The following is a 27,930-nucleotide window of genomic DNA, read 5'->3' as shown; positions in this document are numbered from 1 at the left end:
GTTTCAGTCATAGCAATTTCTTTGGTAAGCGAGCGCTGCACCAGCTTTCCTTGGACAAGAGTTATATTAAAATTATTAAAAATGTGGATATCAATACATGACTATATGTATATATGAACATAATATCTCTATTTTAAGGAAATGTACTTCTTGTCGTTACTTATTTAGACGTTGTTCGAAATATTTAGAAGAAAATGGTTCTAAGTGACAACCCTTAGCAAAGTCGCCAGCAATTTGTATGGAAATATCTGTGTAATTGATACATCTGTTGTAGCCATCATTCATCATGGTTAGAGCCGTGTGACAGGCCTAAGAGCATAACCCATTACAATGGAGACTTAACACGCGTAGTAAAGCGGCAACTGTTGGGCCAACCCTCGTTGCCGAAGTCGTCATTTTGAGCGCAACCATCAGCAGCCCACGCATGCCGCTCACTTTGTACAAATCAGCGCACGTCATCAGGCAGCCCAAGCATCTCCCCCAACCCCCCACTACACACAAAACATATCGCCACCCTGCAGCTCCAACTGCCAGAGTCAGTTTGCCGCATCGCGAACTCCGCCTGGCTGGGCTTGAAACAAATGTCTTCCGTCTTGCCAGCTTCCGTTGTGCCCCGTTCTATTCGAGCTCGTTTCCCTGGCCTGGTACCTTGTGTTTTGGTTTAGCGCAAATCCGTCGCACAGTTTCTTTAGACATCGTTTTGTAGGTTTCTTTTAGGTTTGGCGCTCTCTTACTGTATACCCTGTATTTATAAGGTGCGCAGAATTGGGTTGAATTATGTATGACTCGGATAAATTAACATCTCACTTAATCATATAAAGTATATAAATTATTCTATATATATTTTTTCACATTTTTCATTCCAATAATAAGATTATAATCTTTTTAATATTTTCTTTTCTTCTTTTTTTAAATAATTTTTTTTATAAATATTAGTAGAATTATTTCGTAATTATTCATTATATTTATATTATTGTTATTATTATTATAATTATTCTTCATCTTATGATCGGCATCAAATCTGAAATATTATTTTAAAAAAGTTTTAAGGTATTTCCGTTACTAATTTCTTGAGGTTTTGAAACAAAATGAAAAGGATATCTTAACACTTACAGAGTATTACCTGGTTTAACACTTCCACAACTATTTCATGCTTGTGATTTTGGCTTTGTTTTTTTATTTTTTTGTTGTTTTTGCTGCCCAGATTTATCGCCTTTTATTCATCATTGTCAGTCAGGCGTTGTTTTTGCGGCGACGACGTGAAACCGCGCCGAGAGCTCTGCTATTGCCGCATTGTCAACGGGGCGGCAATGGAAAAGGGGAACATGCTAAGGCGGGGCACAGTGGCAACGCAATTTGCCGCCACGTCGAAGGCCTTCAAAAATGTCTCTCGGAACATGGTAACGTTAACGCGTTGCGAAATCTTTCACTTGAGCCCAGGAGGCGCCTTCTGTTTTGATGAATTATTGGTACGCATGTCGCACTGACAATCGGCAAATCAGCTAAGCTTTTCAATATGGCCGACACAAGTGTGTATGTGTGTGTGTGCGTGTGTATCTGTGTGTGACTGATGATTTCTGAAAGGACGTCAGTTGGCGCCGTAAACAGTTGTGAAATGTTGTGGCTACCTCTCGGTAGCATCTCGTTTTAAACCAGATTAGATTTAAAAGTCATTTACGAGTTTTGACCTAAGCCGCTTAGAATGCCGTACGGTCCATGTGTTTGTCATCAGAGTATGCATTACCTAGACTATATATATATATATATATATAAATATATATATATATGTATATAGTAAAAGTGTGAGGGCTACGTCTGGGCTGGTGAATGTGTCATTACATTAATTTACGGGCTTATGTCCTGGACCGCTGTTAATGAAATGCTCTTAGTCCTTGGGAAAGCACTTCATGAAAACGTTTTACAATTTGCTCGTCGGAAATGAGAGGATGCCATTTGCACTGCTTAAAGCTTAGTGTGGGTGGCATTATAAAAGAATAGTTGTCCCAGTAATTGAGTTTGTTTGTTTGCGGCCAGAACTGGGTCGACAACAGCACATAAACTCTTTATTGGCGCAGAAACATGCTCAACTCATTTGCAATGTTACAATTCCATTTAAAGAGGCATTTTCTAATTGCATATTGTTTGTATCTGAAAGATACTTTAATGCTGTAGAAAATTCTAGGTACGTTCTTTTTACAAAAAGAACCTTATCCCGCGTATAGGAAATAATTCTTGCAAACCTTACTCATTATAAAAATTCGTTTTATTTCAAGTTAGAAGAATCTACCTTAAATTTATAGTATTCGATTGTGGGCATCATTTTTGGTATTTCAATTATATGTACTTTACGATAATAAAATATATATTTTGTTTATTTTGGAAATCGACCATTTAAATTCCTTACAAAAATTCGATAGTTCACTTTTATTATATCTTGAACCATTAACAGCTGAAAACATTAAAAGCCTCGGCAAAAAATGGAATCGCATGGCTTGTAAGGCAAGAAGTGCTGTCATAATTTACAGCTCGTTAGGTTTTATGGATGAATGCTTTTCATATATTTGACAGCCATCGCTGGTGACAGCTTTTCACTTTTCACCTCTTCGGAGCGGTCAAGGCTGTTGTTCTGCGCGTTTTTCTTCAGCCCCACTAGCCGCCTTTTTGGGACGGTGCAGCTGCATAAAATGCTGTCGCCTTGACGGGTCCATGCTGAAAGGCATTAACGTGGGCATCGTTCTGGCCTTCGGCCACTTTGAAGTTGCCCATCGTTGTCTCAATGGCCAAAAAAAGCGCTGACATTTTGTCTGTGGCTCTGGTAAAGGCTTCTACTGCCACTGACCCTACCGTTTATGGTGCGGTAGGCAGGCCAAAGCATTTTAGAATTTTAATGTGCCGCCTTCTGCCTTTTATGGCTGCACAATTGACAACAACAGCATCAGAGGCAGCAGCAGCACTGGCAGCTGCCAACTGTCCAAGCTCAACCAGACTTGACCATTGCGAACCGCAACGGTTCACTGCCAAAAGATACTTTGCTGTGGCTAAGGACCATCCATGTGCTACTGTTAACATGCACATGACGTTTGTCTTTGGACGTTAATCTCATTAAATAAGCAATGTGGTGCAGAACGAGGCGCCTCTTGTATGTGTGCGTGTGCAAAATTGACAGATTCGTTGAAGTACAATGGGTCAAACTAGATGATATATTCGCAAATTTTAGTCAGTTGCCTGTTTCCCAATAAAATGTTTTTAATATTATTATAATTAAGCTAGATGTAAATATAATAGTAGCAAAAATAAATATTATAATAATAATAACATTAAAGTTATTAAAATAATTAGTTTCTAAATTTATGTCGCATAATTGTCAATTATAGCCCATTGTACCTCATTTTAGGCCTTGCCCTAGCTTGTGGTTCCGCTTTTAATGCAAATGCAAAAGCGCATTAAGAGCGGCACAAACGAACACAGGCCGCAAAGTAAGCTGCCGCCTGCTGTCTGGCAGGCAGGCAGAACAAGTATTCAGACCAGAGAGTGAAGCTCGCAGTAACAGTAGCTGGAGAAGGGAGCAGTTGGTGGGCTGGAGCATGCATACTATGAGATACAATGTGAATCATTTATGACATGCGTGCATACAGTTTGCAGCTAGCAGTTGGTATGGGTGGGGTTTTGCTCGCTTTGTGTCTGGGTAAATGTTGGGCCATCGATTAGTTTGCTGCCAAATTGCCAAAGCCGCACATTTGCTGTAGCGACAGCCAGATACTTGTACTGTTCGAAGGGGGTGCAGGCAACTGCAAAAGCAGCTAAAAGCCTCAGTTGACCTCGAAAACTTGGCAGCATTTGCATTTTCGTGTGCCATTTATCCTGCGGCCGTATGGTATATTGGTAATTCTATTGAGGATGAGTTTAATTGATGAATTACTGTTGCGTTTTGGGGTGGTAGTACGAGGCTGACACTAAAATGAATCTGCAAGATACTCTGCACATGTTAATATATACGTATCTGTGTCCGCTGATGTTGCTGCTGCTGCTGACGTGCCAGCGACTTTTGTGGTCTCGCTTTAACCAAATTGTATGCATATAATGCCAATGTACTGAGATAATACAGCAGCTGACGGCGCACTCAGCCGTGTGCACCTGAATCATCACATTTCAATTATACAACATAAGCTGTCAAAATGCAGCAAATAATTGTAGATACATTTTGTATCCGCATCCGCCTGTCTGCGCTTTTGTATCTGCCACTGAGTGCTTGTATTGTGTATGTCTGTTCTGTTTACTTGTGCTTGTCTCTGGCTCATTTCACTTGTAGCCTCATATTACAGATATTCTCAAGCAAATATCGGTTAAGCACAAATGTTAAATTTTCCGTCTACCTCAAGATACATTTCGAATGCGAACTCGGATAATTATGTGTTTAGACATGAACATAATTACGTGTGCAAGGGTTGAAGATTAAATTTCGGAGATATGAAAAACATTGAATTTTTTGCTTTATAACTATGTTCAAATTATATATATTATTTTTAATATGCTGTTTTAAAGTCGTATAGGTGGATTTTTAGTAGAGAAGACTGCTTATTAGGTATATTTAAATTTCTTTTACTTTGCAATATAATCTTGATTAATTGGTAGATTTTTCTTAAGGAATTTAAAGCATACTGATAAAATCTGAATTTTTTTTAAAAAGCAAGTTCAATGGTTTACAAATATATGCTTGATTCCAAGAAAATATAGAAACAGAAGGATTTCTATTTTATACTTCTGCTACTTTGTTTTATATGATCAGCTTAAGAAACTGAAACTAAGAATGGATGTCTCCTTTAGTATTTAATTGTGCTTCATCTTGCTTCAAATTAAGCCTACTCCGATTCATGTTATTAAATTAGTTTATTTGGAATGCATACATATAGTATTTAAATTGGGTACTGCATGAAAAATAATGCTAGAATTGTGAAACCCTTATCCAGAGAATGAATACGCCCATATTCATGAAAGGTGTAATAATAATGAAATCTCGACTTGATCTGTCATGACCATCTGTTTAACTAAGAATCTTTAAGCCGTGGGTAGAAAAGTTAATTTCATAAACATTTTGCAGTCCCAATTTCCCCATTCCTTTACCTCAACTTTCCTTATCCTTTCAAGTTTTCTATTGTTTGAATAAAAGGCGTTAACACTTTTCAGCAGTAACATAAACATATATGTAAGAACAGGGTATTCTTTAGTATATGAATCTCTGTATTACATTTATGACTTGTTTAACATGTGCTTGGTATTTGTTATTGTTAGCAAGTTTGGTTACAGTCTTCACCGCAATTAGCCTTCGGGTTGGGGTTCGCGTTAAAGCACTGAAGCAGCTGGCAAGAGGAGCGCAACTAAATCGCACATGTCATCGCCAGCGGACACCATGCAGCAGCCCAGACACAATCACACCCGAGCTGGGCGGCCCAGCTCAGCCCAGAACCACCCAGCTCCGCCCAGTTCTATGGCAAGACGCCGCAGAGGCCATCGACAATGAAATACACATACAGTTGCATTTGCTATCCGTCTTCACTGTTGACTTATTTGCTTTGAGATAAACGCCAAGTTGATTTATACAACCCACCGACAATTCATTCAACCATTTGCACCAACAGCAGTCATTCACTCGAACACTCACTCACACATACAAACAGGCGTTCATTCATTCATTCATGCAAACATGCAGTCAAGCGTACAAAATTCTTGTTTGTTTGTTTCTTTATTCATTGTGGAAGCAGCCGGGCGGGCGGTCGGACGGTCAGACAGTCGGTCTGTGGATGCCGTTTGGCGATGCGCGAGGTCCAGACCTTCAGCGTCAGCTCCTACGGTAGCTGCAGATACTTATCGCTCAGCCAACTAACAAACTAGCAAACAATTGAAGCCAAACCGGCCGAGAAACTGGCCGTATACGTCTGGGCCACGTCGTCAGTCAGCCAGTCAGTCAGTCAGTCTGCAATCAATCCGCATCGAGAGAGTCGGAAATTATTCAGGCGTTGCCTCAAGTTGCATTTGAATGTGGCCTTTTTATACCTCGAGACTCGAGTGCAGGCACAGGCCAAATAGTGTAGATGGCGCCGACAGACAACTTGTCTACGGCGCCGGCCCCTGTTCGATTGGAGGTCAGAGGGCGCAAATTAGACAATGATAAGGAAGTCGATCTCTGCTTTGGCTACTCGACTTTGGTGCGTGTCTTACTTTGCCGACAGCCCATAAGCTGCCCACTATTCGTTGCTTCTCCATGTGCATTTAAAGCAGTTTCATGGCCTGATTAAAACGCTAGAAAAATTTGGGCATTTCCTTTGTACTGTGAAAATTGATTTGCCTATTTGAAGTATACCACGTGGTTGTCTACTTTTGAATTTTTGGCTGCTTTAGAAATTCGGCGGTTCATTTGTATAACCTTTGTATTGATTGTTGATTGATCGATTGTGATAAATGCGACTTATCTTTGGGCTGACTATGGCAAAATATTCTTTCGGTCGCAAAAAGTAATCGATCGTGTACACAGCATTATTTAAATATAATCAAATATGTAATTTTTTTTTTATTTTGTAATAAAATATTTCATCAACCGAACAATTGAACCGTAATCGAAACATATTAAAAAAAAAAACCTGTTCGGTGAAAAACAGATATAAATAGAATCAACTTCAAAGAATGAAAATAGTTAAATAGAATAATTGCATTAGAAATTGGATAAAACAAGACGAACCAAAGCATAAACCAAATTCGGGTTTCTTGAATGTGGAAAATGAGGTCTACGAACCGAACCTTTAGGGAGTCATGGGAAGAACCGGTCGAACTGACCCACCGAAAATGTTTACATATCAAGTGGAGTAGTCAAGACTTTAAGTAATGATAAACAAAATGTAACTAATATTTTTCTCAGAACGTTACACTTTTTTGTTTTGTTTTTCTGCTCTTTTTATTTATTTTTCTTTAATGGCAGTACATTGTCTAATGAGTTACACGTTTTATCACCAAAGTAACGTACCCTTGAGCAAGAGAAAATCAAAACGAAGTCGACTAAGTGGCTCATATTCAATTTCTTCACTTTAATTCTGAGTTCTATGTGCATGATTTGCTAATTGGCCCCACTTTATGTGAATAAACTAACAAAGTATGTTATATACTATACTTTAATTGAATTCAATCGCTACACGTACACATATATAATGTTATAGATATATATGTATACATATATACATATATATATATATATATAATGAACACTTGGCTTAATTTAACATACGCATGTTTATGTAATGTGTAGGGCAACGGGACAGCGGCTGAATAATGTCGGCTTGGCTTGTGTGTTTAACGGCAATTAATCAGCGGAACTGTCCGCGCCCGAACATGCGTAAACACCAACAAACTCACACACATTCTCACAACACACACTCGCACACACACACCCAGCCATAAAGTGGTAGATGGACCCTTGAAAACGGGCTGTTCAGCTGCACGCAGCTGCACGGCCGACCCTAAAAATGTTTTGCTGTAATTAACTTAGATAAACATAAAGCCGACCATGGGACATTCGCCTTTGTCGCACATTGGGCTAAGGCACGGCCTCATGGCCAAAGACATGCGTTTATTTGGCTACTGGAGGAAGCACCCACAAATTTTTGAGTGGAAATGGAGCTGAAGAGGGCGAATCGTGTGCCAGTTTTAACCATTTCCCAACTTGCCTACAACACTTGCCAGATGCAGTTGAGCAAAAGCTTGTGCAAATAAATCATAATTAGGTATGTAAACATTCAGCAAGTGTGTGTGTGTGTGTGTGTGTGTGTGTGTGTGTGTGTGTGTGTGTGAGTGAAGTACGAGTGTGAGCAAAGGCGATTACATTAATCGTCCATTCAGCTTCCTAATAGCCTTTATTCGTAGACTGAACTACAAAGTTATTTTATTATGGGGTACATTATAATATTATATTATAATATATTATTAGCTCTCGCTCTTTAATAGATAAATGTAGAGCACTGTGTATGATTTATGAATTAAAAATGACTCTAATACTATATGAAAAATACTTTTGAATAAATTGAAATTGTTCAGAAATAGAAAAAGATGATAAGCTTTAACATACATACATATATGTATATAATACTTATAACAGAAAAAAATTTGATTGTAAAGAGTGAAAAGTTCATGGTCTGGTTAAATGTATAAAGAATTCGTTTTTATGTAAATAGAGCTCAGCACTCTCACCAACTTCCCTCGAAAGCTTTCATATATTTATTTTTATTTTTTTGCACTCGCAGCACGCATCCAAGAGTGTTTTATTGCAATCCCAACGTCTGGTCATTATTCCCATAATATGATTCCATTGACTCTGTCCATATTGTCCATATTCAGTTATTCTCATAGCTCTAATTACTGCAGCTTTCACTGTCAAGCACCTCTAGAGGGTATTATAAGTTAATCAGAAGGTTTGTAACATATAGAAAAGTACATCTCCAAGCCAAAAAACTAGTCCGATTTATGAACAAATCAACTTTTTGATACCTATGTGACGAAATGGGGTGCATCGGATTGCAATATCATATTTCTTTCATAAAAATATATCTTTAGTCATAAATGCAATTGTTGTGTTTATAGAGAGAGGATTTTTATAAATTATTTCTCTATACCATGTTGTTTAAAAAATGCGGAAAGGGTATTTAATCTGTGACATACCCAGCTCAGCAGTTTATTTTTCTACTTTCCTTTACTGTTGTTATTATTGGTCGCATTGCTGTGGCATTCGTGTGTGCTCTTCTTTTAATTTGTCTTGTTTAATGATGCGTAAATTGCTAGACAGCTCTTTATGGACGCCATCGTTCTAGGCGTAGGCGTATGCGAAGTCGGATCAGTCTCGAGGCGTCGAGGGTCGAGGTCAACGTTACGTGGCTCATTGCGGTCGTTCATATCTTTAGCTCCGTCCGTTGACTGCTGACTTTTACGGGGCCTCAAACATTCCATTTTATGTAAACAGCCCATTCAGTCAATGTGCATAATTGATTTCTTACCTCTTTCTAGAGAATACTTACTCGTAATTATAGCTCGCAATGATGTTACCATTTACCTGGCCTGCGATTGTTGTGGCTCTTTTTATTGTACAACCTCCCCCATTGTGTGGTAAATTATAGGGTTTATGCGCTGTGTCTGGGCTCTGAGTGTCGGGAAAAAGGGCGTGTGCCCCGTTGCTTGGAATCTTTTAATTGGCCTATCGCAGTGATTTTCGATGCCAGTTGTGTTTTTTTTTTACCTGTCGTTTCTAATGAGCTGTCTGTGGTATATCTGGAAGGTATGCTGTGTACTTCTAAGTTCTTTTAATGTAAGTTATGTGTGTGCTTTGACCTTTACTAACAAGATATTGGTATTTCTTTCTTTACAGGTATGTAAAAATGTGACAGACTTAAAGCTGGAAATATTTTAATAGGCTAAGTATTTAGTGATGCTAGAAAATTGATATATAGTAACATCAATCGATAGTTTCGATAGCGACTGTCGATAGGCACCACTAACGTGTCTTGCCAATGGGCTTGTAACATCTTTTTCCTCTGCAAATTAGTTTCATCAGATCGTAGGCCATTCTGTAGTAAATTTAAATGATAATAAATTGATTGTCAGAATCGGTTAGCAATATGGAAACCTTAACAGATTAATGAAAAGCAGAGATTATTATTAGGCGAATTGCAAATTATCGATAATATTAATAATAATGTCGATAGCTAATAGACAGAACTGTTAGAAAAAGAATAGTTGATTTTGATCGAGGTTTAAAAACTGATATGTTATGCTTATCCTTTATAGCATCTTATGAAACCATCTTCTTTTTATAAAGAAGAAGATCAACTCTTTTCACATTGTATATATTTGAGTAACGAACCATTTGAAGCTGTTGAGAGTTTTGGTTGTCGGATCGCATTTCATAACTGAAGCGGTAAACCTCTTTTCAAATGGCTTTGGTCCATCACTACGCAGGTAGGGTAACCTTTTGGCGCAACTGCACCTTATGCTGCAATTTATTTCAAGAGCTTATCAAGTTAAAGTTTGGCGGGATCTTTCATTTCAGCAGCGCACGTAGCGAGCGCTTTTTGTGGCAGCTTAACCTTTTTGGACGTCATGAAAAGTTGACTCCGTACCAACAACAGCAACAACAACAGCTCTGCGCTTAGTGCGTGGTACGAGTGCTTTTTAGCAGTGACTGTTGTCGCCATTTGCGTTAAATGCGGCAACAACGACAACATGGTACAACAAACACAACTGCGTAATAGAGTCGGTTAGTTGAACTGGGGCGCTTTTTTGGTTTTGGCTCGGGCGAGAGTTGAGGGTTCAGGCTACTTCAGCATTTACCCGCCCACAATTGGCTGTGTCCTGCTCACACTGTGTGTGTAAGCGAGCGCTGAATTAAGTCTTTCGAGCAGTCAGCGATGCAACAATGGAATGCTCTGCTATCTGCTGGCTGCACAATGTTAGAGTTGCACTTAACTTCAGACACAGGAAAGCCGAGCTCTGCATCGTGGCACAATAAGCACAAGGACAACGGCAATGACAACGACAACAACAACAACGACAACTACAAGTACAACAACGACAACTGTTAAGCATTGGCAATGGTGTGTGGCTGACAAAAACAAAAGTCGCATGAAAATAGCATGAAATAGCTGCAGTTTTGTTGTTGCTAGCTGCCGGGCAAAGTCAAGTGCCAGGCGATTTTTCTTACACAATAATACACTTTTCCCATTTTGCTGACAGGTATTATTTTTTTGTATTATTTTTTCTTTGCCCCATCGCCCTTCTTTTTTGTTTTATTTGTTTTTTGTCTATATCTACGCCATTTTCTTGCGCATGCCGCATGCAACATGCAGCAGCAGCGTGACGTCACTTAGCGCAGACAACTGTGATAATGATTAAATTAGATTATGGATGCTTTCCATTTTTCACACCAGCTGCACATCAGATACCGTCCCAGTTGCAGCACCGCCCCCTACCCCCGTCCCCAGTTTCAGTTCCAGTCCGTCACAGCGTATTTCAATTTATGGTGCATCCCATGTGGGAATTCTATGCGGGTGTGTGTGTGTGAGTGTGCTGTATAAATAATTACCAGCAAAGTTTTATGTTACACATATGCATTGTGGGTGCATTTTGATAGAAGCATAGACACACACACACACATAAACATATCTGTGTGAAGTATCTTGTAGATACCGAAGTCTGGCACAAGTGCAATGAAGCGAAAGTTAAAGTTTATTGACAGTTTTCTTAAGCGCATTTGTTGCCAGCATTGCCATTTGACTTCTGAGCTACATTGTGCGAACGCATCGAAAAGATACGAATACAAACGTCCGCCGCTTGCCTTTGTCTTTGCTCAATGTGCAGCGTGCAGCATCTTGTGACAGTTTCAACTTGAAGCATATGTGACGATTATAGGAATCATCTGCCACTGCGAAAAAATGCTCGTACATGTGCACATTGATCGGATTTCCAATTGAAAATAAGTAACAACTTTGTTAGACAAAAGACTAACGAATGTTGGATACTCTGTTTTTTTTTCGCTAAATAAATGCTTGTTGCAGGTGAGAGCGGATCTTGTTGATACATATAAATGCGTATAAGCTTATCTGTGGAAAATATGCTCAGAAGTCTCTAATCAAATTGGTTTATTTAAAAGTCATATCTGATTTTGATAATATTTCATTATTATTAATTATATATTATTACCATTATTTATGCATATTTATTATACAAGCATTTCCTTAAATTATTTAATTAGGCTAGGAAACATTTATATGAATTATTATATAGTTTATTTTATTGTTTAATTTAAAGTACCTTATAAATTGTTTAGGGCCGAGAAATCAATTTCATTTCGTTTAACTTTTTCTGTTTTTTTAAAACAAATGTCTATAAAAAGCCTTTGGCTTTATCAAGATTTTATTTGTTTTAAAATTTGAACTTTGAGCTTAGAAGATCTCCCTGTGAAAATTATTTATAAAAATAAAGTTTTAAAAATGTTGTTGAAGGCAATATATACCCTATTACCTATCGCTATTGGAAACAGGGTATACAAAAATTATATCTATTTTTGTCCTCCGACCTTTGCTGTTGTCTTTTAAATTTGACACACAATTTACGTTAAGTAATTGAATTCAATTGCAGTTCTATTTGTAGTTACAAGCGCTCTACTAGTGGAAATAAAGTGAAAAAATAAATGTTGATATGTGTGATTCTGAGAACTAAGAGAAAAATGTGAAAAGCTATGCGCTAGAACTTAGCTGATGTGAAATGTGTACATCGTTAAGGCAACAATCTAAAGAAATCAAGAATAAGATTATAAGAATATGAATATTTATGGTCAATATAGAAGTTGACTGGTTTATTTAGTTGTGTAATTCGATTAGCTCATTTAAATCTAATTTATGTTCGTTCTATGTTTGTTTTGGCGGCTCACTAATTGATAATTAATTAGGGTATAATTCGAAGTATCAGTTTATTTGATCGAACGGCGCTTGATCTCTTGAATTTCCAAGCCATTTGTATTAGTGTTGACCGCAAAGGATTTACAAAGTATTCGAGAAACAAAATGTATATCTCGCACGCCACATAAAAGACTAATTACACTTAACAAGAAACTTTGACGATGACTGCCCGCAATCTTGATGCAGGCCAATCGGAGGCGGAACGAGCTGCAAGCGAGAGCAACCGCAATGCTATGAAACAAAATGTTTGAGTGTAAACACATTCTGCTGCCAGAAAGGCGGGTTGGCTGGCTGGCGTGTTGCGAGAGGCGCCAGAAAAGTGTTTTGGGGCGTTGCATGCCACACACTAGCATACGCAACCGACAGCAGTTAAAGATACATTCGTATCCGGCGGCGCTGCAACAGCTTCAGATGTACATACGTCTGCTGCTGGGCTGGGCACATGTAAATGGCCCGCCCCGCCGCTCGATCTTACCCAGCCTCGCCCATTTTAAAGAGATACAAAGCGTCGTGCGTGCACTAAGACGTTGCAAACGCATCCGACGTGTCTGCCGTAGTGACAAAATCGCGCTTGTCGTACGTGTGCCGGCTTTTGTCTGCTCTGATAGCAGCTCCTTCAGATTGCCACAGCAATTGCTACATATGTTCGGAAATTTGCCTGACAACCAGCCCGGGCTTCACAACTTGGCAGCCAGACTATTTGTCATAGCATTCCTTCATCGCTGGGATTAAGTTCTCACTTGGCTCCCTTGCAAAATATTCCGCTGCACTGCGTCGCTGATTTGCTTTTTTTTTTTGTAAAGTAACGCTACAAAATGAAGCGGTGCCAAAAATACCAGATAACACACAAAAGGCTTGTGTCAAGAATGTAGGATTGTTGCATACCTTACTCTACCCTACCCAAGATCTAAGGAGTTCCAACGGGAAAACTATCGATTATTTCGATAGCCGTTTACATGAATACTTATCTGGGGATAATGGGTTTTTGGAGAAGGAAAAAAGAAGCACTATGGAATAGGGCAGTCAACTGACGGCAACAATCAGTAGGGACACATTCTACACTATCGATCATTTGTGTTAGTTTTTTTATTTTATTTAATTTTGAGACTGGCCGTTTCCTGTGGTACCCGATTCTACCTAAATTTTACAAATCATCCAATTTGACAGCAATAATTTTACTCTTTGTAAAACAGGCATTGCAAATGTATTGCATTGAATATTTGGTAATGTTTGTCTGTAATTCATAGCAGAATTATTAGCGCTGAAATTATTATTGTTGAAGTTTTTTATTGAAATTTTATTATTAATAAAATATAGATAACCTAATAATATTAATAGCAAACACAAGAAACTCTTCAGTTGACAACATTTATTAGTGCATGCAAAAATATAAAACAATTAAGTTTTTATCTGGAAATCAATACAATTCACACAGTTTAAACGAGTAGTTAAATTAAAAAGTTATTAACAGGATAAATATTAGATTGGTAAAGATTTTTTGCGTACAGGCTGTTATTTTTTTTTTCATTTATTATATTTAATATTATCTAACTGATAATTTTCTATAATCATAATAATAAGCAATTCATGTTTGTATCCACTGTTTGAGCGTATAATTAAATTCAGAATTTGAATATAGGTAAACACATCACGTTGAAATTAAAATCTAGCTTTTCCGCAGTACTCTTTCCACATTCCTCTTCCTAGATCATCTCAAAGTGTACCACACAATCTATCTTCAATTTACAGGGCAAACACTTTTATTATTTTCATTTTGTGCAAAAGATTTTTTTTTCTTCACTTTTATCGCTGCATTTTGTTTTAATTTATAGACAAGACACAGTGGCAGCTAAAAAGGGAAGAGAGATTGCAATGAAACTCGTTTACATGAATAGTACACGGCAGAGCGCTTGGTAATGTTGACGTTTGATATGTGGAACACGCCCAGCCGCCCTTCTGTTATATTTCCACCACAGGAGGCAACAAATGGGTGTGGCAACGGCGAGAAACATGTGTCTAAATTCGCATTGGCAAAGGCAACTCTCAAGCAGCTCGCGTACATTAAAAATCTACGCTTCCGTCTGAGCTTTCCCCCCTTCAGCACAAACCCACACACAAACACACACACACAATAGCATTTTATACAAGACTCAGCTTCAATTCCAGCTGCACATGGCCCTATAGAAACCGTCAAGCATTTAGGTATGGGGCAAATGCATTTGGAGTGTTTGCGGCAATGCCAAAATGAAATACATAATACTTAGCAACAAAAAGTTGTATTTTGTTGCTGAGTTGCATTTTTTTTGTTGGCGGGAAGGGTGCGTCGCATGCTGGGTACGAGGGATAGAACATAGTACACTACTCATATAAGCATTCTCTCGATATGCTCTCTGTATGCCCACAGACTCAACCCACATGGTTTAGCTGATTTGCTTGGGGGTGGATTTCGCTTTATTTTTTAATTCAGTATCGCTGGGAGGCATTTTTATGTTTTTTGGAACGACAGGCCCGACGGGCAATCGTATAGGGATCCCAAACACACACACACAAATATACACTCACACCCCCAACCATATCATACAAAATGTTTTGTAATCCGCTTTTAAAATAATGAAAAAAACTGCATTTCGATTTATGTGTGGGTGAGTCGCAAAATAAAAATTTCTGTCTGTCATTTTTGTGGAAATTTTCTATAAAATTTTTTGCAAATTATGCATGAATGCCCCAAAACCGATTTGATAATCAATCGAAGTGCATTTCCGCAAGCCATCAACTATTCCAATTTGTGTGCTTTAACAACTCTCAGTTGTGCGCTTCGCTAAAGTTCAGCGAAAAACTTTTTTAACTTTTCGTTTACTGCTTCAATTCTTAACTAAAGGCAAACAACTCATGTTTCTTTCCGCCTGAAACAATAAATTTTCCGCAGTCAATCAATAAAATTGCTAATTTCACGCTCCAATTAACCGATTATTCTACCCACAATTTCTGGCGAAATTTAAGGTATAAAAGTTTAACAGTGCCGGAAGTTTCGAAATAAAAGCAAACACGATTGGTTACGTTTTATATTCTTTAGTTTATGTCTTAAGAAAATAAAAATTGTAAATAATTTAAAAAAATAATTGAATATTTTAAATGTAATGAACTTTCTACTCCATCTCAAGTTAACCTTAAAGTTTCTTATAAAATTCGCATTCGATAAATTTGTATTGATTACCAACAGGGTTGCTATCAGGGTTGCTATCACGATGACTATCGATTGATTGATTGAGTTCATCGAGCTTTAACCATCCATCATTTGGTATTTTCCGAGTATCTAACAATAAATTGATAAAGTATTTCTATAAATTTGTTTTAGACGCATAAGCGGAAGTTTAATTTAGAGACCAGTCGCTAGTTTACTTAAACCGAAAATTAAAGTAGTTACGGGTACGAATTGCTGGATTGTAAGCGCTTTGCCCCCTTCCCACACACTGTTCGACGATTGTATTGCGACGTTTGTAGCATGCAGTAGGCAATAATTCAATGCTCTATGAAGAGTGGCTGCACGAGCCAATGGCCCAATGGGGGGTTCTGGGACGTAAAAGCGTCCGTACAACACGTTACTGAAAATCCAAACACCTTCAGCGTCGTCGTTGTCAGTTGTTTGCCCACCAAAAGGGAGACTTTGCTAGTGGTGGTGATGGTATTGGTGGTGTTGGCAGTGGTAGAGGCGCCGGCTGACTGCAACTGCAATCTGTCTGCCCTTTCTGTCTGTCTATCTGTCGTGGTACGAGGCTTGGTGTCGGGTAGGTTGGTATTTGCGACCCGTTGACGCCTTGAGTGCAATCGCTTGCACCTTTGAAGCGTGTCCGTGTCGCACCACCAACAGCGTCGCTTTGTTCGGCACAAGGCCCATTGGATATGGATGATGGGACGGTGCCGACAACGCTACCCAACTGATGTCCTCTGCCATATGCATTTCTATCTGTCTCTGTATTTATACTGCATAAGCCGAAAGGCAAATGATCTAACCCTCTCTCGCTCTATCTATTTATATTTGTTTGCTTTTGCATATGCAACTTTGCATGCCCTATGTTTGTGGCTCATTGAAATGGTAGTTTAAGACCTTACAATTTTGTTATATCGTTCATTTTTGCTAGCCAAGGATTTAATATAAGAAAGGCTATAAAATGGGATTTTTTAATTGTTCATGCACTGCAATCTCGCAAAGCCGTTGAACAGCAGTTAAAAATGTTATGCTAGCAGTATAGTTGGTAGCTTACTTCTGCTAGCTTTACATAAAACTGTTACACACAGACTTAAAACATTCTCAGATAATCAAAATGTGAATGCACAACTCTCTAAAACCGTTTAACAGCAGCTAAAAATGTCATGTCCATAATATATGCATCAACAGCAGTGTAGGTAACAGAGTTTTGCTTAAATACTATACACAGATTCCTAACATAACAGCAAATGTTATACTCATACATATTTAAAATGTAATATTGCATTAGCTCAATCAAAAACTGATTTACTCTGTCAATTTATTGTTATAAGTTTAGCTTATTTTAATTAACTTTAATTTGCATTGCAGGGTATTAGGCCGGTTGTTCTGCTCAACTGTCACATTCCAATTTGTATGTTTTCGTAAACACATGCGCGCATTTTCAATGCAACATGCAATTTGTCTGAGCTGCAGCCGTCTCCGGGGGAGCCAGCCCTCAATCTCCATTCTCGCCGCGCTTCCTCTTGCCCCTTCCCCCCCTCGGGCTTCATTTGCAACTCTTCATCTTCACCTTGGTGCGCAATGTGTTGCCTTTGCTTTTTGTCATTGCCATTATAATTGATAGCGTATAATTTCGTTGCTTTCCACCAATTCCATTTCCCAATTCGGTTTCTCTCTGTCTTTATCTGTATCTCTGTCTCGCTCCTCATCGTTTACTTTTATGCAAATTTTCGTGCAAATTGCTTTTAATGCATTTTGAATGCAATTTGTGTTTTGTACGTTGGAATTGAAGTGGCACAAAAACTCGTAATTGAAACTGAAAGATTTTAATTTAATTTGAGTTTCTGTTTCTCTTATCTCCTACTGTATCTCAGTCTGTCTGACTCTCTCTCTCTCTCTCTCTCTCTCTCTCTCTCTCTTTCTCTCTCGACCAGCCCACTTTGTGCTTGTTTTTTAGGGGAGTTTATGTTTATTTTTAGCTGGGCGCTTGGTATTTGGCTGCACATGCGGGATGTATTTCGTAGCGCCTGCATTTCGGAATAGGCCGTGGGCATTCATTAAATTGATTTAGATAAAATCGTGTTTTTGTTGACAATAATTACAAGCGAAATGCTGGCCATTGTAGCATACGAATTCAACTTAATTATGACAAAACGGTTCAAATTGCTGCTTTGGACCTGTAAATTGTATGTTCTAAATGGCCGTTAATTTAAGGGGGTGCGGTTAAAAAAACATTTATCGACTGATAAATATAAATCTGAAATTGTGGGGCATAAGAAGTTTGTTAAAATTTGCACATTATTTACATTAATTTCGAAAATATACAAATGAAAATATTTTTGTTTTTCAATCAATAATTGAAATTTGTCCTTACTCAGATTTAGGAAACTTTGATCTATTTAAAAATTATTAGAATATTTAAATGGCACTCTCAAATATGCTATAAAGACATCGGTCTAAATTTCCCACCCCCATAGCTCGGTCAAATCTCAGCCGATTTTCATAAGGTCGGCGTTTCGTCCCTGGTTTGACCTCTAGATCAATTTGGCATCTAAATCGGGCAACATCATTCTTGGTCAAAATTCAATTGAAAATGGTACCCTCAAATATCCGATATGGACATAGGTCAAAATTTTCTACACCAAATCTCATCCGATTTGCACGAGGTTTGTCTCTTTGTTCATGGTTTGACCTCTTCATCAATTTGGCATCTAATTCTCATAAAGTTTTGCTTTTTGTTCATGGTCTTGCCTCTAATTAAAATTTGTATCTAAATCTGGTAACATTACTCTTGAATATATATATATATATTTATTGGTGCTTCGCTTTTTATTTAAGAGAACAAATCTTTTTGGATTGAAAAAGTGCTCAAGCTCCCAATTTCTATAGAATTAGCATAACATATATTGCACATTTAAAATTACACCATATACTGCTATATTTTGCTGTACTTAAAGTAGATTAAAATATTGTTTTATTTTCAAACATCTAATTTTAAACAAACGTTGAACTTGCGTCCTTCGCAAACTCATTTGGGTTAAGCCTATTTCTGTATAATTTATATTGCAAAACCGTATCAAAGACAGCGAAAATGCGGCACTAAAATAAATTGTAACCGAAATTGTGTGGGGTATAAATATAAAATAATGCGACCCTCAAAAGCATGATCCCAACGGCAAATGCATATTTGGCTAATTTTGATTATTTTACTGGCGCTTTTGGGGATTTTTGTTAATTACCTCAAATATGGCCAACTCATACTGTGCGTGTGTATGTGTTGTATGCACTCTATTAAAATGGTATGTGAGCGTTTCGGGTCCCTGGACTGCTGTGCTTTGATAGAATTTAGGGCTCACTTTATGCTTTTACGGACTTGCCATGAATGTGACATTAATGAGCTCTTAGCTTATCCCACAGGCACAGTCTGTATTCTACACACAGACACACACACACACTCCATGGCTGAGGTGGGGTAGCATAAAGTTGATGCCATAATTTGTCCTTGAATTTGACTGGCGCATTGTCGTCGCACACTGGATATTCATAATTAAATTGTTATTTAGACTGAATGCTAAACTGCGTGCTCATTTAAAGGTTATGAAAGGTCGCCGTCGTTTCTTGTCCCGTTTCGATTTGCAGCCAGAAAAAGGTACTACGGAAACCCTTGTCAGAAAAACAACAAGACTCTGATGCTGTGAATTAAAAAATTACTTTATGTGCAAATGAAATGCCTTTTTTGTGTAAGTGTGTGTGGTCCAAGCTGCCATTTAGCCACATTTTTAGTGGCCAAGCCTGAAGTGGCTTCTGCGGAAGAGCTCATGATAAACAGTAAATCCCCAACACTTGCTTGGGCTGGGCGGGTAGTAAAAGTTTCGATTCCCCAACAAAAGTTAAACATAATCCGCAAGGTAAGTCAGCTGCTCAAAAGTTGACTATAACTTGGCATTAATTTCATTAACATCATTTGTCGACCATGAGGATGGGGTGGGGGGGACCGTTTCATCACAGCAACAAAGTGCACATTTAATTTGATTGTTTATTGTTTCTTGGGATAAGCTCGGGTAAGGTAGCCCAGCATTTTCGTACCGCTTTCTGAGGTGTCATAACACTCTGCAGATGGTCATTGCTACGAGGGTAGCATTCGAACTTAAACTAAATTAAAAAGTTACGCAAATTACTTTAATCAAATTAACTAAAGTTATTTCTTCTAATTTTTAATGCATCTCATCTAAATGCGCTTTTCTATGGCAATTACAATATTTGATGGTGGAGGGTATGGCATATCGAAGAGCATTAAACTGAACGCTTTAATATTTTTGTGCAAATTCTTGAAAATAATATATTACGAGAAAGTTAGGAAATCTGCGGAACGCCGATGACTTAATATGTAGAGATTTACAGATATGTGAGAATAGTGAAGCTCGTAAATGCTGAGTTTGAAGAAAATATCTTTGAAAATATAAGCAACTTCTCTTCCACCGATCGTTTCTATGAAAGCTTTATGATTCAGTAGTCTGATGTTGATAAGATTGAGCATAGTAAATTTTATATATGCCGACGTCAAGATTTCTTAAGATTCAAAAAAGTTTTTCATACAAGATCCTGCTTTCGACCGATCGTATCTATGTCAGCTATATGATATAGTGGTCCGTTAAATAGTTATAAATTCAAATATTTCATTTGTTTATTTTAATAATTTCAACGCTAAATTTTAGCATTATTATTTATTATTATAATTAACATATCATTTTATGGACAATATTAAATATGTATTTAACACAGTCTTAACTGTTGCTCTATCTTAACGGACATCATTTTATTGCATAACTTGTACTTTTGTTCTCTTTCTCGGCATAAATTCTTTCTGAGAGCAGCGCGTATAAATTTCCCTAAATATATATTTTTAATGAGAATCATCATTTCTGGCAGCAACCCCTCCTTAGAGGCTCTTTAAATGCATATATATTAAATAGAAATCATAATTTTAGGCAGTCCGCTCGTAAAGTAGGCATAAAGTAGGCTTCAAATATGCTTCTTGTTTATTTGATAGATACTCATAACTTTTTAACCTAAAATAACCCATCTCAAGTCCAGTTGAACACTCCAGCCAGCTACGAGGCAGTGCAGAAATTGCTTTTGGCTCGCAAAAATAGGTGGAACTGGCGCAGCAGGACGCAAGCTGCTGCCAGCTAAAATGAAAAGGTGCCAGACGCTACTGCTGCTGCTGCTCCCGTTGTTGCTCTCCTAATACCTCAGCTCTTGTTTTTGTTATTGTTCATTGCATTGCAGGCAGTGAACGTCAAGCGTTGTACTCCAGTGGCTGAATTTATGTTTACCGTCGCTCTAATTAAATTTAATATGCATATTGCCAAGCATTTGAAGTGGCCAGCTGTTCAGCTGTTCAGCTGTCCAGCTTGGATAAGGTGGCCGTTGGCAAATGTGGGCTGAGCCATGTCAGTCGCTGGCCACTAAGCGGTACAGGGCAGGTGAGGTTAGAGGAGCAACGCTTTGGTGAGGCGGGACGGGGCTCAGCTTGGCTGCGTTTGGTTCCGTGCTCACAAGCAAAAGAAATGAGCTTGTGGTCGCTCGTTGAGTGTGTGGGTGCGTGCGTGTGTGTGCGGGTAATAAATTTGATTAGTAGGATTTACGGGCATACGGCAACATAAACGTCAAATGTTCGTGGTGCAGTAAATTTTATGCTAAACAGGGACTGGCAAGAGCATGGACATGGGGCAAGCGAAGGGTTTGTTGGTCGGGATCCGGCGTTAGGTTTTGTGTGAGTAGCTTTTTGCCATGACTGCCTGTCGGCGCGTCCTTTTTGCTCACTTTGCTGCTGCCTGCCTTTCGTTTCGTTTTCATTTTTTGTTTGCTTTTTTTTTGTTACGTTTAACGAGTTGTTACAATAAAATGTTATTGCATACTTTATGGCGCTGTGTGTGCGTGTGTGTGTATGTGTGAGTGTGAGTGCACGACAAGCAGAAACGGAAGTGCACAAAACAGACAACGCGGCAATGGGGAATATTAGACAGCGGCAACGGCAGCATATGCAGCTCTAAGCGCGTCTCCGGCGTCAACGTCAAAGCTGCCGCAAAACGCTTTCACGTGCGCCATTGTAATTCTAACACACAAAATGGCGGCGGGACGCCATTTAAAAATAAGGACTAGGCGCTGGTAAAAAAGAACGAGAGCGAGATAGAGGGACAGAGGGAGAGGGAGAGAGCGAGTGCGACTGCTAGTAAAGTGCTTTTGTCTGGCTGCCTTTGGCAGCATTTCCACACCCTTTGACTGCCGCTTTGGCCGCATTAAAAACATTTTCGCATAACCATAATTAGTGCACCAAAAATTGCTTACAAACTGAACGCCGGCCGCTCCACGGTGCCTTTGACGCTGGGCGTCACATAAACAATTGCAGCGCAAATTGCTTGCACCATCAAAGTCAGTTGCTGTTGCTGCTGCAGCATCAGCATCCGCATCAGCAGCAGCAGCAACAGCACATCGTTCTACTACGCTCATCATTAACATCATCATCAGGCCATAAAAAATGGGCAGCAGTTGCCAGCGCGCTGTCGAGATTACGCGATAAAGCACAACGTGAAATGCAGCAAAGGAATGGACAAGCGACGTGGCTAAAATGAAATTTATGCTTTGCCTCATACTGTCTCGCCCTTTCTCTCTCTCTCACCCTATTTCCCTCTCTATTTCTGCCATTTTGGCACATTTCTGGCATGGCAGCGCCTGCTGTGCCGCCGCCATTTTGTTTGCAGCCATTTTTTTTTGGGCCACTACAAAAACGAAATGCAATCGTTGTGAAAGTCCTGTAACTTCAGCTCCTGCTTCTGGCCCGTGCCTTCCCATCCCCCTGCCATGTCCTTTGCAGACAGTTCAGTTGCATTCGCACTAAAATTATGCGCATTGGGCTTCTTTTGCTATTGAAATTTTGGGATTTTCGTGTCGGCTTTTGCAATGACTGAAAATAGATGGATGCGCTGCAGAGGGCAAAACTCACTTTTGGCAAACCCCTTTTGCGGTTCTGTTTGTGGCAAACTGAAAAGAAAATTTGGTTGCTTGTGTACCTCAATTGAAATGCATTTGATGCGCCACGCTGTGGGACATAAATCTACATTTTTGACATTGCTTCACATATTCGCAGCGCTTGAAAAAGATGCTCAAAAAAAAAAATAAATATAATATAATATAAATTTGGTCAGAAAATGTGCTACGCATAGAATACATATATTCTTTAAAGCCATTCTCGTCGGTCTGTTGCCTTCTGCTACTAACAGTGTAGCAGTGTAGCTTTTATTTAAAAAATTATTAAAAACTAAGTTTTTAAAGTTTAAAACATCCGATCAACTAATTAATATTCAAACTTGAGTCTCTAGTTGGTAGTTCCCCGACTAGGGGATGCCCTCTTCTATCAACACCAAATGATACTCGCTTCTTGTAGCAGTAACAGAAATATATTTTTAAAAAATTCCTGCATGCCAAATTTGGTGACTAGCTCTTAAAAACAAGATTTCGATATCGATATTCTTATTGATTGATTGAAAACGGGGCATGTTATCGATAATCAAAAACATACTTGTACTTTGCGGTGACTATGAGGACCCACGTCAAACTTAAAATCTGTAGCTCTTGTAGATTCTGAAATAGACGCGTTCGTACATACGGAAAGACGGATAAACAGACGGATATGGCTAGATCTACTTGGCTGTTGATACTGATCAAGAATATATATATTTTATGGGATCGGAGATGCTTTCTTCTGCCTGTTACAAACACTTAATTAACCTTACCAATCAATTAAATAATCTAAACAATTAATTAATGTTCTTTTCTTCTTTTTCAGGTAATTACATTTATATTTATACGCTCAGATGGAAAAAACAATTGGCAGAAAGGTCAGAAAAGTCCATTGCACAGGTTTTAAGGATTATGTCATTCGTATCGCAGCTATATTATATAGTGCTCCAATAGGGCGATTTTAATAAATGTTTTGCTTGTTACAAAGAGAAGGACCCAGACAAAGTTGTATGACGAGAGCCTTAAGCCTGAGAGACAAGTTTCAGACTGTCTGTTCGAATTGATAGTGATCAATACTATATATACCTTATCAGATATGTATGAGAGAGCAGATTCAGGCAGACAGTTTGTTGATAGGGAACAAGACTATATATGTATACTTAATCAGATTTTTTAATGCGTTATACATTCCGTGACAAACCGGTGATACCCCCAGATAGGGTATTCAAATGAATATCAAAGCACTTGATAATATTAAATTGAATGTATTTTCATTAAACACTATTGGTCTCTTGCTTATGACACACAATGTTTTTAAGCGCAATGGTAGATTTGTTCGTACCTCTTTTGATTTCATTATTCATTTTTAATCAGAGAATGGACGCGTCGTCGCCACAAAAACAAATTAAGATTTATGTGCACTTAAATAAGTTTCATTTCAGCGGGGAAATTGTCAAGCAGGGAATAATGAAATTATAATTTCATTTATATAATTGATATTATTTAAAACGGAATATTTAAAACATATCGTATTAATTGCGCACATCTCGCAGCCGTTCAGTTGGGGGTGGACACTCGAAATGTATGCGACACATTTTCCGTACTTTCAGTCAGCAACCAAAAAGGCTAATAAATCAGCGCAAATAAATTATATATAAGAAGGAGAGAAAAACATATATATATATATTCGATAAATGACAGCGACACTTATAGAATCGGGCCCTGGGGCATGGGTAACTCTTTATTGACATTACAGTTATGTGCATAATAAGTGCACATTATGCTGTTTAATCCAGACAATAAAACACAATTACAACGCCAACTACTATGCGAAAAGCTGCAGTGGCGCCAGCGGCTGTTTGATATGAAATTATTGGCCCGGTTTATGGGAAATGCACCGACAAATCAACGCGGAAAAATTGTGGCGAAAATTATAGACCACGGGCACGGCCGACCCCAGCAAATATGTTGACATTAACCGTATATCGAATATTGTCTTGTCAGTAATGCCCTGACACTGCGATGCCAATTAAACTTGTTAATAACAATTTTATGACGAAGAGCTTAATGCATATATAAAAAGCGAAGCTTTGCAAATTCATATGGAAATACCTTGAAATGTCAATTTGCATGTCGTATGGAAGTCGGTCATGTGTTTAATTCAATTCTTGTTGTTATTTAACATTAATATTGGGGTCAGGGTTTCGGGAAAATTAAGATTAAATTGGAAATACTGCAACAATCAGGTGTATAAATAGAAGTTCTTTGCGGAAAAACGGGTTCGAGATTAAAGAAAGGGCTGTTGATATTATATCAAAGGGTTCAGTATATATTTAATTTAAGCATTTGCGTGAAATACTGCGATTAAATCGAATTTTAGCTGTAGTTAAGTGTTTTATACCTTTGATTTAATTAAAGGCGATTAAAAACAACAATAGAACGATTATTTTTTTTCATAAGCATTCTTAATTTTTGTTATTGAACTGATGGCGTGTTAATCAGTCAATTTAGTAAATATCGTGTAAAAAAGTTCCTACAGCTATTTAAAATCAAAGATTTAAAATTGTGGTCGAGTATATTAAGGTGAGTTATTTTTATTTAGGTTGATTTTGCTCGTCATTCCCTTGATTATGTTGATAACTAATATTTATGTGACTTCATAGTTTGAAATAATTATATATATTGTTGATAATGAACATATTGCTGTAGTAATCCATGTGCAATTCGATTTCATCATATGTTTATTTGCCGCCATGAACATTGCACACTCGGCAATCACCGTTGATAATCACGTTGCCTGGGTTCAGGGGCGTGGCTGTCAAGACAAAAAAGAAAGTTTTAAATATTATGTTAGCATTATTCTCTTCTTAAAGTACTCACCACTAGCCAAAGCCAGCAGACCAAGCAGAAATGCAACCGACAGGAATTTCATTTTGTTTAGTTAGTTGATTGGTAAGCTTGTAGAACTGAAGCTGAACTGATGCCGTTTAGAACAGAGCGATCTGCTTTTATACACAGATCATCAGAGCGTTTGCTATCAACACACAGTGGGAAACCGCAGCGATTATTATACGGAATTACCCCCTCTGTGTATAGTCTATAGACTAGAGCGAGAATTCCCCCGTACATTCGACACGTTGGGCAAAACACACACAGCGATAAGCTCGTGTGTCTCTAATAATAACAGCGCGTAAAAAACAACAACACGTTAAGCTCTTAGCCGCTGTTGTGGATTTAAAACTGGCTTTCAAGTACCCAGCATATACAACGGCAATCAAGTTAGATTCGCCGGCTTTTCTTCAGAAATAAAACTCGCTCTGCGATGCTTGACACTTAATGACATTTCTTCAATTAAATACTCGCCACACGTTGCTGCGGAATTTAGATTTGCATAAATTCTAACTAACAGTGTTTACCGATTTGCATTGCAAATTCCGATGCGTTCTATTATTATTCATTGTAATCAATCTTTGCTTAGCTTTTCATTTGTCTGTCAAGACAAACAATTGGAACTTAATACTATTTAAAATTATTTTATTTTAATTCACACAAGATGCATGTTATTCATCTCTAAAATCTAGATTAATTTCTTTTCTTTCTAATCAGTTATGACACTCGTTTTATTTTATACTCTATACACAAACTGAAGAAGAGCATATTTGTTTTGTGCACTGTACGTCTGTCTGTCCGTGAGAGCGCAATTATTTTTAGCGCTGTGGAAGTTAGAGACTTAATAATTGATTTCGATATATTAACAATCGATTTAGATATCTGAACAATCGATAACGATATAGATATATTCAAAGTCGATATCGATATCTTAGCAATCGATACGATTATATTTATAATCGATATCGACATATTAATAATCGTTATCGATATCTTTATAATCTATATCACCATCTTTATAATCGATATCGATATCTTAACCGATATTGCTATCTTAACCTATATCGAAATCTTAAACGACACCGATATCTTAACTGATATCGATGTATTAATAATTGATATCGCTATCTTAATTAATTCGTTTATTCAGTTATTGGACTGAGGAAGAGTATTTTTCAATCGATACAGCCCAACTGCTCTACTTGGTCTCACTTTGAGTTCAGCTCGCACATATAAATTTTATAATTAATACCTTTAATGCGTATTTATTAATGCTATTGGCTTCACGCTCAAACTTATTGGCATATATATATATATAGATATATATAAGCTGTTTATTGTATATCTTATTTTTGATAAAGGATGTAATTTAAGCGTCCCTGCTCTAGAAATCTTTAATGATTGATTTAATTGGTTATCAGAACTTAAATTGAGGTGATTCATTCAAAAATATATTTTAAATGTGTTATAAGTCCTCTGTTATCGCTCAAATAAGGGATAAGCTTTTAAAAAATGCGAATAATAAAATTTGATTCTTAAGCTTTTGCCAACTATCTGAACCAACTTAATTCCGGCATGTGCCACATTTTTATATTGAGCTCAAGAATAAACGAATTTGGCTTATTGATTAGAGTCCGGTTTCAAATAATTCTCACATCAATGCAACGCGCAATCAGTGTAACTCGCTGTTTAAGCCCAGGTAATGGTACATGGTAAATAAAAAGCAATACTAGAAATCAAAATGAAAATTGAAATGGAAATGGAAGAGGTGTTGGTAAGTACAAGAAGAGAGAGCACGCAAACATAAATCAATTCATCATCAATTCGATGTGCAGTTCGCTCGGTTCTGTTTTCAAACGTATCGACAATTCCTTGTGCAGTTGTTTGCAAAACGAATGCCAACTGAACTTGGAGCATTTTTCAATTTTCCGGCATGTCTTTCCTGTTTTTTTTTTTGCTTTTTCTTATTCCTGACTATGCAGCAATAAACGTAATTCGTGAAAATCTAGTGGGAAATGTACAAAGCAAAAAAAAAAAATAAATGGGAGGAATATAGAGTAAATGGGAATGTGGGTACAGGTAAACAGAGAGTCTGGCTGTGCTGTTGGCCGAATGATAAATGCACAAAAATTTACCAACATCAAAATCATCAAGAGTTCCTCCGGAATGCAGTTCTTGGGGGCCTGCACCGTACACGTATTACACTGCCAGCGCGTTTTTATTTAATATTGTTTTTTCTTTTTTTTTTTGTATATTCTTCTTCATTCCTTCTACCTTTTGTTATTGTTTGGTGCGACAGGAGCCGTGGCAAGGACACGCGTA

General features: G+C 37.9%; 2 protein-coding genes across 2 annotated transcripts in view; one reads left to right on the top strand and one right to left on the bottom strand.

Moving 5' to 3' along the window:
- Sema1a (semaphorin 1a) overlaps positions 1-27,930 on the top strand; it is a 189,483-nt gene that overhangs the window by 43,451 nt on the left and 118,102 nt on the right. The window lies entirely within an intron of this gene.
- Positions 25,283-25,776, bottom strand: LOC135428973 (bomanin Short 3). Its single transcript, XM_064683123.1, has 2 exons — positions 25,600-25,776; positions 25,283-25,534 (listed from the first exon to the last, which is right to left on the bottom strand). The coding sequence occupies exons 1-2, from the start codon at positions 25,649-25,651 to the stop codon at positions 25,461-25,463; spliced, it is 126 nt and encodes a 41-aa protein (XP_064539193.1). The 5' UTR covers positions 25,652-25,776; the 3' UTR covers positions 25,283-25,460.

Source organism: Drosophila montana, unplaced genomic scaffold, assembly GCF_035044405.1.
Source record: "Drosophila montana isolate Dmon_TW-CO22-7 unplaced genomic scaffold, ASM3504440v1 contig_1409_1, whole genome shotgun sequence".
Taxonomy (NCBI): domain Eukaryota; kingdom Metazoa; phylum Arthropoda; class Insecta; order Diptera; family Drosophilidae; genus Drosophila; species Drosophila montana.
Note: the sequence above shows the minus strand (reverse complement) of the source record. Positions and strands in the feature narration are given on the sequence as shown.

Coding starts and splice junctions, on each gene's coding strand:
- LOC135428973 (XM_064683123.1), bottom strand. CDS start 25,651: ATGAAATTCCTGTCGGTTGCATTTCTGCTTGGTCTGCTGGCTTTGGCT. Junction 25,535..25,599: donor TCTGCTGGCTTTGGCTAGTG/GTGAGTACTTTA, acceptor TTGTCTTGACAG/CCACGCCCCTGAACCCAGGC.